Source organism: Lemur catta, chromosome 8 (genome assembly GCF_020740605.2).
Source record: "Lemur catta isolate mLemCat1 chromosome 8, mLemCat1.pri, whole genome shotgun sequence".
NCBI lineage: Eukaryota > Metazoa > Chordata > Mammalia > Primates > Lemuridae > Lemur > Lemur catta.
This window is the reverse complement of record NC_059135.1, coordinates 19217649-19232650: the sequence shown is the minus strand read 5'-3', so window position 1 is coordinate 19232650 and position 15002 is coordinate 19217649. Positions and strand designations below refer to the sequence as shown.

The window sequence follows — 15002 nt, the reverse complement described above, 5'->3', positions numbered from 1 at the left end:
ATATGTAGAAATAAAATGCTTCTGTCCCTCTCCTTGAGAATAACAGCACAATGGCCAGGAAGGGTGAAATGCAAGTACAGGCAGTCTTTGCTTTGCTCAGCTCTCACATGCACTAATTTCAGTTACTTTAGCTTAGTTCAATGACACCAGTCCTCCAACAATATGGTTCAAATTTCAGTTACCACAGTATATTAACGGTGAGTAACTGCATAAAATACAAACTTCACTGCTAGCTCTCCAAACCTCAGATCACTATGTAAACAACAGAGGCACATCACGATCACTGAATAATCATGTCATTTCCTTCAAAGCCTGTCATTGATCAGTCACTGTTCATCATCTCTTCAGTTCATGCAGACAGCAAAAAATGTAATTGTGTCATTTCCTTGTCTCCCAACAATAAAATCCATGTGACATTTTGCAAAAATAGATGATCAAAAGAGGGACTGGCAAACAAAGATGAAAGCGAGACAAAGAAATGAAAATTGGTAACACTGAAAGTGAAATTAGAACTGACCATCAGGGAAGTGGTAAGAAGAATAGCTGACCACAGGAATACTCCCACTGCTGTCATTCTAGAGACCACTGATGTGCAGCCAGAAGACCTGAGTGTAGGCAAACTTAACATCAATGAAGAAGTGGGGATTTAGGAAAAGGGCAGAATGGGAATGGCTCATTTTTTCTTTTATATACTTCTATACTATTTGAATTTATTACAAACCTCTTATGCCACCTCATAATAAACTAGAAAACTGTTAGATATACTCCTTCTCTTCACTGTTACGCTAAATGATTTGGACAGACTTTGTTTTTGTTTATACGAATAGCTAGAGAGATTCAGGAAGCTTGACGGACCTGGTTAGAATGAAGTACAGAAATAGCTATGGATAAGGAGTTATTTCCACATCAGGGGCTTGCAGCCCAGTGTGTTGCACTCCTGTTTGGGCTGATGCTGATTCCTTTCAATCCTCAACTCAGAATACTACATTTACTAAGCACCTTCTAGGTCCCTGGTGTTGGTTACAGACTAGTCACTAGAGCAAGAAAAAATGCTGTCTTGTCTCACAATTTCCACTTGCATTTTATCTACCGTACGTTCTCCTGTAGTAACAGAAAGCGAATGATTAGACAAAGAAGACAAAGAAAAGGATCTGACATGAATTCAATTTGAATGGTCTTTGGTATTCCTTGATGAAATCAAGACTCCCTGTGCCTAAAGGCAGCTGTCAAATGTACAAAGGGGATCCAATTCTGCCTGCTACATTCTACTCTCGGGAGCTAGGGTTTTTTGTGGCCTCTCAGCAAAAGGAAAAGTCAAAATCATTTGGATGTGAAAAACAACACAGTAATCACCATTTTAAAAACCATGCCTCAAAATTCAAGTTGTATTTCACACTAAAAAAACAGTGGCCTTCTCACTGGACAAAGAATTGGCTACTATTACTATTATTTTATTTGCCCAATAAGTAACATATAACAATTTTCAGGAAATAGCCATTAATTCTGGCATAAAAAAATAAAGATGAGAATGTCATAGTAAAAATTATTTCATATTCTTTCACCGGAGGAAATCCATTTCCAGTACAACAAAAAAAAATTATGTATATAGTTTTTTTAAGTATATAGCATCTTTTTCTAGGGAGAGGCTCCATTGCTTTCATTAGAATATCAGAAGGATCCATGGCTTCCGAAAGATTACAAGATCACTGCCTTTGTTTCAGTCTCTGATAATAAAAATAAAGTCTGCCACCTTACTCCAGGTGATATGCAATGTTTGGCCAATTCGAACTTAACAAACGGAGAAAGTTGAAATGTTTGAAAACCCATTAAAGGTCCTACAAGGTAAACTAGGATCCTAACAAATCTGCTGGGAAGCCTAGTACCTGACCTTGGCATTAAATGATAAACAATTCTGATTTTATTATGGATTTTCCTAAGAGGGGATAGAGTTTGGTGTTGGAAGTGGAGTGGTTATTAATGGTGATGAGCTATACCACAGTTCAGTTAGCTAATGTTAATTTCCCATTTTTTTAATAAAAATATATAGGATTTCTTTTTTTTCTAATATAACACTTTTTTTAGTTCCTACTATGCCAGGTCTTGGAAACACAACGGTACCAAAGGCAATTTACATGTTCATTTTAAAATTGAAAAATGAAGACAATTTTAACCACTGTTGGGGAAAAAGGAAAACTTCCCCTTTGCCCTCGGAAGGTTCACTGAAAGATCAACTCACAATAAGGAAGACTAATGAGAGAAAGGGATGACATATTTATGTACCTTGTGTACAGGGAGAATCACATAGTGATTGCCCAATATCCCAGTGAGGTCCAGAAGCTTATATACCCTCATTTAGAGGGAAGGGGGGAGATGAGAAATATAGGTAATTCTGTTGAGGGGCAATTAATCATTACTAGGGAGGATGAATAGAATCTTGGGAGAACGAATGGATGAGGGAAGCAGATTGACTTGTAAATGCTACTTTTGGGAAATTAAATTAACCTCAGAGACAGGCATTATTTTTAAAATGGGTTGGGCCAGGTCTGGTTGCTTTCTTGATCTTCTTTGCAGCAATAGAAATTGAGATAACTGGAAGGAGACTGGAAAGAGAATTGTTCTTCTGGATGGGTCCCTCCAGTCTTTATGGAGACAGAGGGAAAGCCCCTGTCAACACCAGCTGATCTGTAAGGGCCTTTAATTCAAAATACTCTTTATACCAAGGAGTCTTATTGTGAGGTGAAGTTCTCTGAGCTCCTTCACCACTCATAATTAAAACTGTTTTCAGAAAAAAAATATTGCTAACAATGTTGTAAACGTCCATTCTTTTTCTGCATATATATTTTTCATTAACAAATTGGAATGCTATTTTGCTTAGAATCCTGCTTTTTCCAATTATATGTGGTATGTATTTCTCCATATAAAGTCTTCAATAGCAGCATATTTAAACAGTAGCATAATATTTCATTGTTATTGATTTATCTGTTTTCCTTATAATGGATAGATTATTTCTAGTTTTCACTACGCAAATATCACTACATCCTGGTATACAAATCTTTGCTTGTCTCTGCTTACTTCCTTAAAGTAATTCCCTAAGAAAGGAATTACCAAGTAATAGAGCATGAACATTGTAAAGGTTTTTGGATCTTATTTTCCAAATTGCCCTCCAGAAAGGTTGTAATAATTTACATTCTTGCCTGCCTTCTCACTCTCTTAGCAACATTTTCATTTTTCCAAGTGTTTCAAAATTTTGTTAGAAAACTAAAGGCATCTTATTGTTTTATTTTGCATTTTATTATCATCTAAGTTGATTATTTTCTCATGTATTTCTTGCATGTTTGGAGTTCTTTTGGAAGGTTTAGTCCATATCATTAGCCTATTTTTCTATTAGTAAGTTGGGTCTTTATTCATTTGTAAGAATTCTCTATATTATAAGACTATTTGTCTTCTGTTGTAAATATTTTTCTTCATATGCCTTCAAACTTATATTGTTTTTTAATTCAATGAGGACTTACATCTTCATATAGATAAATTTATCTATTTTCCCCTTTGTGGTTTCTTCCCTCCATTATGTGTTTTTCTAAACACAAGGGCCCTCCTTCACCGAAGTCAAGGCAAATAGTCACTATATTTTCTTGCTGTGGTTATGATTAAGAGATGTGAGAACAGTATGATGAGAGTTTTTCAATATGTTTACCTTTTCCAGTTCGAGTCTTCTCATGTTTTCTAATCACTCAGATTAGGCAATACATAGAATGGATTAATTTCAAATATGAACATAAAATTGAACGTAAAATTAATTTCAGCGCGAGTTTTCACAGATCTAGTTATTGCCTGCCTTGGGTCCAGGATCTTTGGCTCTAAGTGTTCCCTTTAGTTTATAAACCAGTGGCTCCACAATGTTTTAGGAAGACCCGCTCTCTTCTCGGCCTCTCGTGGTCGTATTTCACTCTCGCCCACATCTACGCCCCCTATGCTCTGCAACTCCACGCTCGGCTCCCGACCCCAGGTGACCCCAGCCGTGTTTCTACGGACCCTTAGCTCTTGACACCTTGGCCAGGGGACTGCTCACGTACCCAACTGCAGGAGCTCCTTCGCGATGGCCTTTCCTATACCCGTGGCCCCGCCGGTGACGATGGCCACTCGGTTCTGCAGTAACGCGGCCGCCAGACAACTTCTGCCCTTGTTCCAGGAGGCCATGGCTGCCGCGGAGAGACGAGTGTCCCCAGCCTTGGCCAGTGTAAGTCACTGGGCGCCCGGAGGTGGGCAGGGCTCAGCGCGCCTGTGCCAACGTGACCCCCAGGCCCCGCCCCGGCCCCGCCCGCGCGCCGCGGCTGCTCCGCATCCTCCCGGGGCAGGACCGCTCCCCGGCGGCCGCCGCCCGAGCGTCCGCATCCTCCGCCTGCATCCATCCCCGGGCACGTGTGGGTGAGCCTCCTCGTTCTCCTTTTTCTTTATTTCGATGCCATTGACAGGGGGGAAGGGAAGTGCAAAAGAAAAAAAAAACAGAGGGGGGTGTGCTCTATTTTGAAAATTCAATCCTCAGTGCTATCGCCCTCACGGTTAATTAAGATTAAATCTCCGGTGCATCTGGAAAAAGGCTGCAGCTCGGCGCCCTCGCTGCACCCGCCCGCGTCGCATGTCCGGTGATGCTGGGGCTCCAGCTGCTACCTGCCGCTGGCTGGGAAGGGGAGAAGGGGCAGCTTAGCCAGGGGAAGAAATCCGGCTTACGGATCCTTTCATACTCCGAGAGGGAGCCTGGGGAAGGGAGTGAGGGGGAAGAGGAGGCATAGTTGCAGTTATCCACAGAACCCAGAGAAAAGATGATTTAAAAAATAAATTTGGGCCCACCTCCACCTCATCTCTTGCTCCTCACTCAAGAATAAAGGGGAAAAACAAGCTTTACCAGATTTGAGATCTGATTCATTTCATCGGGCTGCAAAACAAGTCCAGAAGAGATCTCTCATTGAAACGTGCTGCTTCCTGCAAGACACAGCCATCGGTGTCTGTGCTTGAGATCCCAGTCCATTCCTTACGCGACAGGGCAAGCCTGCTGAGGATGGGGGAAATTTCTCTTCCATGTTTTGGTGCCCAGTAACGGTGATTTATTATTCAGACCTGCTCTAATCTTTCATCTTGCTTCCTCTGTCAACTCACCAGAATGACATTACAGCTGGACTGGCCGAGTGAGACTTCACCTTAAGAACTTAGGGGAATGTGTCAGGTGCAGTGGTCTTATCAATGCAGGCAGGATGCTATTTTTAAGGCTGTTGTCAGAGTGCTGTATTTTCCATTGCCGGGTATTAAAATAATGTAAAAGCAAACAAATGCCATTATTCCTTTGTTGGGTCTACCACCTTGAATTCACAAAGCGAATTGGAAATGGGTCTGGTTGAGAGTGGAATCAGATATCACCTCCTCCACCGGGTCCCACCCACCAGCAAGGCTGCAGTTCTTGTTGGACAGCTACCCTTCCTCCCTGTTCTTCTGTTCCCCTTCTCTGACCTCCTTTTAGAAGCACTTCTTCCTCTGTGTTGCTTATAGATTCCAATCTATACTCATTAAAGAAGGGAAGAAATCGCTTCTGGTTCATATTTGCTAGATAGTTTATTGAGGAATCACCTACCTCTATTATTTATGTTGGTTATGTATTTATGACCAAATTTTTAAAAATTACAATACTGTCACCTCCTTTAAAACAAAGTAAATTCAAATAGGAATTTCAAAGTATTGTTGCAGAAAAATATAATTTCTGGTGGTTTGATCCCAATGACAAAGTATTTTCTTTTAAACAGGAGAAGAAATATTGACTTAGTTCTGAGGGATATCTTATTCTAGAAAATTCCAGGCTTCCACTCTTGAGAGTGGAGACACTTTAAATTCCTTTGAAAGATAATTTTATCAAAAATGTCATCTAACGTGGTTCGTGACCTGGTCTGGAGCTATAGACTCTCAGAGATGTGCCAGGGTGGGTCAGTGTGCGCCTGGCTGTACCAAAGCCTCTATGTGGCTGCTGAGTGGACTGAGAGGGGCATTCTGATGTCATGCAGTGAAAAGGTGGCTAGGAACTGCGTAACTTATGCCTACTGAGTATGATGACAAGGGCTATTCCTCAGTTGCAAGGAAGTTGCAGGATGAGTTGTCAGAAAGCTCTTTTTCACAATCCAGGTAGAAACTAAGAGAGATTGATAACTCTTCAAGTGATCTTTTGTTAAAAATAAGGAGGTGTGATCCCTTTGCCTCTGCCTCTGACCTCAATCAGGGTTTGAAAGACCTAATCCCAAAAGGCATGACCAGTAGTTCTGCGCAGAAGCTCTTTGTTTTCAGATTTTAATTCTGGCCCCTAGTGGAGGCATCTCCTCCCTGGGCAACCACGCCATGCTGTGTTGACCACTCTTTTGGCAGAGTCAAATGCTGCCCTTCCCTGCTCTCTGTATCACTGCCCCTTTTGTCCTGGGGAAAAAGGCATTGCTGTGGCTGTGATCCTTTGCACCCCTCCCTCCTGTCACACCCCATTAGCAATGCCTCCCTTCCTCTTCTGAGATGCTCTTGCTGCTCACCCGTCTTCCCACCCTTCCCCCACCCCATCTGCCTGGTAACTTTATTTTGTTCCTTCTGCAAAGCAGCTGCTGGCTCAGGCTGACAGGGGCTTGTGGGATTCTTAACAGTTAGACTCCCAAAATCTCAGTGATGAGGGAATGTCAGTAAGGTATCTGGTCCCACCCTACCTTGAAGCAAGACCACTCTTGAGCCAGCTCACGTGAGTGAGGCTCTTAACCGGCTCACAGCATTCAGCCAGCACTTACTGAGCACCTGCCACATGCCAGGTACTGCTCAAGGGATGGGAGATACCATGCAGTCAACAAGACAGGTCTCCCCGCCCTTGTGTAGTTTATATTCCAGTATAGGTATGTTTGGAGAGGGAGTGGAGGTGGAAGCAGTTTGTGTGCCACCAGAGGCAGGACAATAAGCAAACAGAAGATCAGGTACCAAAGATGAGATCTTACAGATTTCTCAATAAGGAGATGCTCAAGCTCCTTGTAACCAATTACCCTGGCTGCCAGGAACTATTTCCTCTGGAAATAGTCAGATGCTCCCTGGATGATGAACCTGCCTCAGTGTGAGAGCCTTTCAGGAGCAGACAGGTTAGGCAAGGACAAGAGAAATGCTGCTCACAGGATCACAAAGAAACAGGCCACAGCCTGACTGTGCTCACGGCCAATTCACAGCAACTGGCTGGAGGCTAGGAGTTTCCAGATGCTGTTCCATCGGAGTCTGACCAACCCAGACAGGTAGCCCTTTGGGTGACAGATAAAATAAATCAGAGAAGGGTTGAAAAAACAGCAGGACTGTGGCAAAGCACTGTAGTAGTAGTAAATTAGCTTAAAAATGATAATACACCCCCCTCGCAGCCCCAGTGGTTCAGATTCAGTGTGGGTAAACGTGCAAAGCACCAGATCCTAATGTTCTTAACCCAATGGAGTCGGCACACCCTGATTTGGGAGCTTTGTCAGCCAAAGGTGGCAAAATGACAGCCCATTTGTGTTTTGTTTTGGTTGTTTGTCCACATGGTAATATATTTAAATTTGGACTAATCTTAACAATTAAAATCAGAAACTTTCACATGAAATTTCAGACATACCATACTAAGTGTGCCTGCCTTCCTCTATGAAGGGACCTGGCCTGGTGGGTGGAAGAGAGGGGAATGGTAGGTTCCTATTTTAGATGAAAGCTGAGCTCTTGTGTTTGCCATAGTCCCCACCGCTCCTTATTGGACTAATTGCTAAGACTTGATGTCATTGCCATTTATTAGCTTATTCCAGCCACACTTTATCCATGTATGTTACTTGCTTCCCTGCAACAAACATAAGGGCAGAGGCTTCAAAGCTTCCTGGCTTCTCTACCTACCGAGTCCACAAGTTCTGCTGAGTATCTGGATGGGTTTGGAGAAGGCAGTGGATCAGGTCTGCTCCTGTGGTCACCTGAGAGGTCAGTGACTGAGTGACTGATTGGATGGGGACTGGCCATCAGGGAATAACAACCAGACTTACTGTTGATGACTCAGCCATACCGAGATGCTACTCCTCTCGGTATACTCATTTTGTGGTGTTGTGAGTCCTGGATTTTTATTGAATGCCTAAAAACTACTGGTTTCTTTCAACAAGACTTGCTTTTGGTAAATTGTTGGCCATCTCCTTACCAATAGGGAATAGGATCAGATATTTTATTGAGCTCTCCAGTGGGTTTCTGGTGGAGTTTGAGCCTGTAACAGTGTGATGTCCTTTGTACTGGACAGCTGAGTTTCAGAATTTCTGGCCCATCCAGCAGACTCATAACTGCTTGAACCACTGATTATCGGGGGTGATGCCATTTTATGCTCTAACTCTGAAATGCATACCAAGGTCTGCCTATGCCCCAGGGCTGACAAATTGGAACATAGCAGAGGGATTGAGGTAGAAAATAACCTTGGATAATCCCAGTGTAGTAGTTGGGATTTCTGTGCAGCTACCTTAAGAGACCAAAATAATCATGAATTTTAAAAAATAGATATTTATATTTTCTCTCATATTATAGTCCACAGGAAGAGGGTTTATGACTGTTAGGGTGGCTCTTATTCCTTTCATCTCATTCCTCTGCTATCCCCAGGGGGTTGCCCTTGTCTGCATGTGCTGCAGATGGCTCATCCAGCCCTCAGGAAGGTGAGAAGAGGAAGGGGGGGCCAGACAGAGAAGTTGCACACATCACATCTGCTCACGTTCCATTGGCCAGAGACTAATCACATGATCACCTCTGGCTGCAAGGGGTGTTGGGAAGTGTTATCTTTACCATAGAAACCATGTGACCAGCTGAAATTTCCATTATTAACAAGGAGAAAATAGACATAGGAGGAACACCTAGCAATTGTGCCATAACTAGGCATATAAAGGAGCTTATTAATGTCTCTTTATTAAACTTCTCTTCAGTCTTAGTCTTTGACAAAATCAGGCTAGTCCTTAATTGCTACCACTTCACGTAGTCACTTAAAAAACTATCATCAGGAGGCTGAGGCAGTAGGTTTGCTTGAGCCCAGGAGCTTGAGGTTGCTGTGAACTACAATGACTCTACTACACTGTAGCCAGTGGGACAGAGCAAGACCCTGTTTAAAAAAAAAAACAAATGCTAATTGCAAATGTCAACAAGTCTTATACAGGAAATAGACTGTTGGGATGACGAATAATGAGAAGTAGGGCAGGGAATCTTTTTTAGCGTGGGTGTCAAGAAAGCCTCAGAGGAGAAGACATTTGAACAGGGAAACAAAGTAGGCGACAGTGTGAAGGGGAAGGGTGGAGCAGTGGATCAGCAAGGTAGGCAGTACTTAAGAAGGCCTCAAGTGAGAAAGCATTTGGTGCTCTCGGGGAATGTGTAGGAAGCCAGTGTGTGGTTGGAGCGCAGCAGGTGTGAGGGAGGTGGGATAGCATGGGAGGGCGGGAGGGGGAGGGGCCAGACCCTGCAGGTCCTCGGGCCACATGGAAAGTTTGGATTTCACTTTTTGTAAGAGTGGGAAATCACGGGAGAGTTTTAAGCAGAAAATCCATGATTTTCTTTATGTTTTCAAAAGACCTTTCTTACTGCTGAGTGGATAATTGATTGGAAGGCAGCAAGAGTGGAAACCAGAAGATAAGCAGCATTTTTTAGAACCATAGGTAAGAGATGATGGGCTTTTAGACTGTAGTGGTAGCAATGAGGGCAAAGTTGATGGATTAACTTAAGAATTATCTGGAGAATTTTCTTCAAGAGTGGCTTTAAAACAGTTGTTATAAGCATGAGTTCCCAAGTATAAACATATTTTTTAAAACCTGTTTTCCAGAGCCAGTAATGGTTGACTGAGGTTAATGTGCTGCAATATCACATTTGTTAATAGTCTTTAGACTGGGGCAGAGGTGGAGGATGGGCAAAGTCCAACTTCCAGAGAAAAGAAAAAGTCCTGTCTCTTCTCATTTTATTGATTAAAGCCTTGGAAACTGAGTAAAAAACAAATTGTTCACCCTCTCTCTCATGGAATCTAAAAATTGTTTACCCTCTCTCTCATAGAACCAGCTTCTCACATTAAATACAAGTAGCATAATAAAGTATACAAAAATGGGGAAGAGAATTAAGCCCACTTCTTTTAACAGTCATTTATATCATATTTCTGAATAGGCATTTTCATTTCTTCTCTGTCCTATCAAGTTAACAAGTACCTACTGACTTTCTGCCACATGTCCAGCCCTGGAGTCTTTCCATTGGTGATGAAGAAGTGTAAGACTGTCCCTGATCCCTAAAAGTTTATAATCTACCTGGGGAGATGAATGAAAACTCACAACACCATCCATAATCAATACAGTGATATGAAATGCTGCACACTTGAGTACTAAGAGTATGGTACAGATGAGGGAATGGAAACTAACTTTTATGACATATCAGTCACATACTAGGCATTTTACACTTGAGCACTCACTGAATTCTTACCATGCTCCTACAACAACAGGGGTGGGGTGGGAGGGGAGAGACCTGTGGGCTGGAGTAGTCACAGAGGAGACATGAGTGAGTCTATCTTGAGCCAGGCTCGAAAGTGGTGAAGAAGAGTGAAGAAGGTGAAGAAACCAACATAAGCAGATGTGTTGATTCGTCTGTTGTGGGGAAGGGAAGGGGGAAAATTGCTACTGAATCCTCAGGTGGGGCATGAATACGGAAAGCCTCAAACACCAGGCAGACCCTTTAAGATATATTTTAGTCAGAAATGGCAAGATGGTGATGGTTACTGGACAAAATAATACATAATGTTTTGCTTTGTTTTGTTTTATTAATCACCATTTAAAATGATGCAGGAAGAATTCTGAAATGGAGGGCAGGAAACCAGCTTGGAGGGAGTAGGGTGAAGGATGTATTCTAGCGTATGGTGGCAGTAGAAATTCAAATGAACAGATTAACAAAGAGATTTCGCAGGAATGATTAACAGGATTTAGAAACTGATTAGTATTAGGGATATAGGAATATATTCCTAATCTAGTAAATGGGTTCATGAAAGAAATTTCTGGAAGTTTAAGTCATAGAACCTCAGGTAAATGTTGGCGGGCAATAGGTACAGTGAAAAGAACATAGGCTTTGAAATGAACCTGAGTGTGAGTTCCAGCCCCACCACTTACTAGCTATATAATCTTGAGCAAATTTCTCCTCTGAATGCAGATCATAATAGTTCTACTTCACTGGTTTGTTGTGAAGATTGAACAGTATGATTACTATAAAGTACTTAGAACAGCACCTGGCACACAGGAAACATCCAGTGAGTTTTAGTTGTTACTATTATGAAGTCCAAGTGCCTTCTTCTGCAAAATAGTACTTGCTTCATAAGATTGCTGTGCCTAGAACAACTGTGCAATATCTGGCACATAGTATTGTTCAATAAATATTTATTGAAGCTGGGCACGATGGTGCATGCCTGTAATCCCAACTACTCTAGGGGCTGAGGCAGGAAGATCACGTGAACCCAGGAGTTCAAGTCCAGCCTGGGCAATATAGTGAGACCCCCATCTCTAAATAAATAAATAAAGACGTATTTATTTATTGAATGTGTAATTAAATCAAGTAATACATTTATATAACCAATTAACACAGAACCTAACAAATTAGACAATCAGTAAATGTTCTACTTTATGAAAATAGACACCCCATAAAACCTGTGGAGTTTCCTTCTCCATTCCTTTCTCCTTCCCTTTCCCTATTCTTTCCTCTTGGTAACACTGTGAGGTTTTCTGCTGAAAATAAAGATGAGTCTGGTTTGAACGTGCTTGGCCAAAAATGATGAGAGATTCAATTAGCAAATATTTACTTGGCAACTGGAAATACATTCTTGAGATCTAGATTAGGGCGTTCTTGGCAGTGGTCATATAGCTGTGGGCAGGAAGGCTGCGCATTTCAACAGGAGGAAGAGAGTGTTCAGTTGAGAATAGAGGACAATGAATTGAGAATTGAGTCTCAAAAACATTGGCAATTATGGATTGGAGAAGGCAGATAAGGGAGCAAAAGAGACAGAAGGAGGGTTTTAAAAGTAACAAGAGAATGAGTATGGAAAGTCAAAAGAGGTAAGGGAAGATTCAAGAAAGACTTGGAAATTAGCAGAATCAAAGGCACGGATGTGGAAAAGGAGAATAATGATGAAGTGGTCACGGTGGTCACATCAGAGAGGAATAGGGTTCTTGACAGCAACAACAAACACACAACCAAAAACAAAACCACCAGCTGTCCACTGTAGCCACTAACACTTCTAAATTGTGGTGGGAAAATCCTGGGCTTTAGAGTTGTGCAAATATAGGCTTAAATTCAAGTTCTCTCACTGGTTTGTTTAACATGAATAAGCCTAATATGTTAAGTGAGGACCTATCTGTGATACAAATAAGGTAACGTGTATAAAGAGTTTACCTTACTGCCTGGCACATAAGGCTTGACAAAGGCTAATTTCCTGGCCTATTTCTCACCTTTCCAAGTGACCTCTGTGTGTGTGTGTGTGTGTGTGTGTGTGTGTGTGTGTGTGTGTGTATTTGGGGACGGGGCTTGGGAGTAAAGAGAAAAAGATGGTAAAAGAGGGGACAGAATATTGAGGGGATGAACTGGTAATGGGTGGCTATAAGCTACTTGATAGAGAAGCTTGGTTGTGAAAGGAGAGAAATGGGACAATCAGATAGAGGAAGTGGCAATGTAACGTTACTTTTTCCAGATAGGAAACTCTGAGCTTGTTTGAAGGCAAAGAGGAAGGAGTCGGCGGAAAGAAGTTATAGCTATTGGAAAGGGAAGAAATCAAGGATGAGGAAGAGATGGGATCAAGAGTAGAGTTGGGGGGGGGGGGGTCAAGGTGAGCACCTACTTTCAGATCACTCACTCTGGGGGAAGCCAGCCACGTGCTGAGGACGCTCAGACAGCCCGCGGAGAGGCCCACGTCCGGAGGACCTGAGTCAGCACCATGTGAATGCACCTTCTTGGAAGCAGAACCTCCAGCCCCATTGAAGCCTTCAGATGACAGCCCTATCTGACATTTTTAGAGATCTTGAAACAGAGCCAGCTAAGGCACTCTCACATTTCTGCCTCACAGAAACTATCTACCGGAAAGCCACAGTATTTTTTTTTTTTTAATTATATTGACTGAACACTAAACCATATGGCACAAAAAGAGGTCTTTGGCCCTCCAAATTCTATAGGCAGGAAGCAGGCAGAGAAGACTACTCACCACCCAGATAACGCACTCCCAGTTTCCTGACACATATAACTGTGTGAGATAATAAACATTTATGGTTTTAAACCTCTAAGTTTGGGGTAATTTGTTATACAGCAACAGAGAACTCATATATTTGTATGGAGACACATCTGATTTCATTCTAGCCTCACAGCAAACTGAGAATAAAAGGTATCCAAAATTTAGGAAAACACTGTTTGTTCTGTAGCCATGATAATAAGTAGCCAGCAGAACTAGTTTTAAACGTGTTCAATCAACAACTGCCGAAGTGAACACGTTTTTTTTTCTTTTTTTTTAAGTTTAGAAAACTGTCTTTATTCTATTAGTAGTTGGAAAAATTAACTGGTACAGAAAAAGTTTAGTCTGAAAGCCACCCCATCAGTGCTAGCCCCTGATTGACTGAAAGTCAGTTCATACTAGTTTGAAAGTTAGCCAATCAGGGACAGACTTACTTACCTGACTTTCAGAAACAAGGCTCTGACTGATGGGTTGGGTTCCAAAAGAATCTTTGCTGAGGGCTATGGTCTGAATGTCTGTGTTCCCCCAAAATCCACATGTTGAAATCCTAACCCCTAAGTGATGGTACTAAGTGAGACCTTAGGTCATGTTGGAGTCCTCATGAATGGGATTAGTCCCTTATAAAAGAAACTCTAGAGAGCTAGCTAGCCCCTTCCCCATGTGAGGACAGAGTGAAAAGTCACCATCCGTGAACCAGAAAGGGGACCCTCACCAGACACCCAACCTGCTAGCACCTTGATCTTGGACTTTCCAGACTGTGGAACTATATAAGAAATAAATTTCTGTCATTTATAAGCTACCTAGTCTATAGCATTTTGTTATGGCAACCCAAACAGACTAAGACACTGAGGGAAGGTGTTGATCAATTGGACATGTTTAAAACTGGTTCTGATGACTACTTTTTACTATGACTACGAAACAATCCATCTTTTCCTAAGTTTTGGGGAACACTTTTGTATTCTCAGAGTGTAACATTCTAATTGTAGGGAGATGAGGGAATCATGTTTCAAGGTGAATTGGGGACGGCATCTGTTTTGCGAGTAGATGATGGCTGGGCACCTGTCTAAAAAGAGCTGTGCTTGAAGCAAAGGATGGCCACCTAAGGTGAGCTGCCAGGAGCTTGCCAACCCTTTATATTTCATATTTCCTATCAAAGATTTTAATGGGGTCTTCAAAGGTCATCTCTCTTTATTGCCTCCAGATAGGATTATCCCTCCCCCGACCCCAGTCATCTCATAAGATGGTCACATCTGTCTTCACATCCCCAAGAGACTCCAAAGCATCTCTTAGCTCCTGTTTTCTGTATTATTCTGTCGTTGGGCTCAGGAAGCTCTTCCTTAAGCTCAGGAAGCTCTAATCTTGGCCTCTCCCATTCTGGCCACTCAAGAGTGCTGAACACCACACATTTTTATGTTCATAAAGCCCATTAATAATGATTATCACTTCCATGCATGTGTTTACTTTGCTACATGTCCCTAGGGGCACTGTCCCCACAATAAAGAAAGAGGACAAGTGAACAAGAAATATGAGGTTTGCAACTTACCTTCTCACCTATATTCTTTGGCATTTCTATCTCCCTCTGAACATCTTGGCACATCTTCAAAAAAGAGGAATGGGAAATAGGAGGTAAACTTTCTCCCAGCTCTGAAGCTCTGATTCTTTAATCTGCTTGGTGTCTCAACTCCTAGTTTGAAAACCCACACTGTGTAGAAGGGCCAAGGAAGGCCCTTCACAAGCTGCC

At 42.2% G+C, this 15002-nt stretch overlaps 1 protein-coding gene across 1 annotated transcript in view; it reads right to left on the bottom strand.

Annotated features, from left to right (window-relative positions):
• Positions 1-4256, bottom strand: part of PECR (peroxisomal trans-2-enoyl-CoA reductase) — a 28498-nt gene extending 24242 nt beyond the window's left edge. Inside the window, exon 1 of the mRNA XM_045559226.1 lies at positions 4074-4256. Within this exon, the coding sequence (XP_045415182.1) occupies positions 4074-4197 (124 nt within the window). The 5' untranslated portion in view covers positions 4198-4256. The remainder of the gene's footprint in view (positions 1-4073) is intronic.
• Between the last annotated feature and the right edge of the window lie 10746 nt (positions 4257-15002).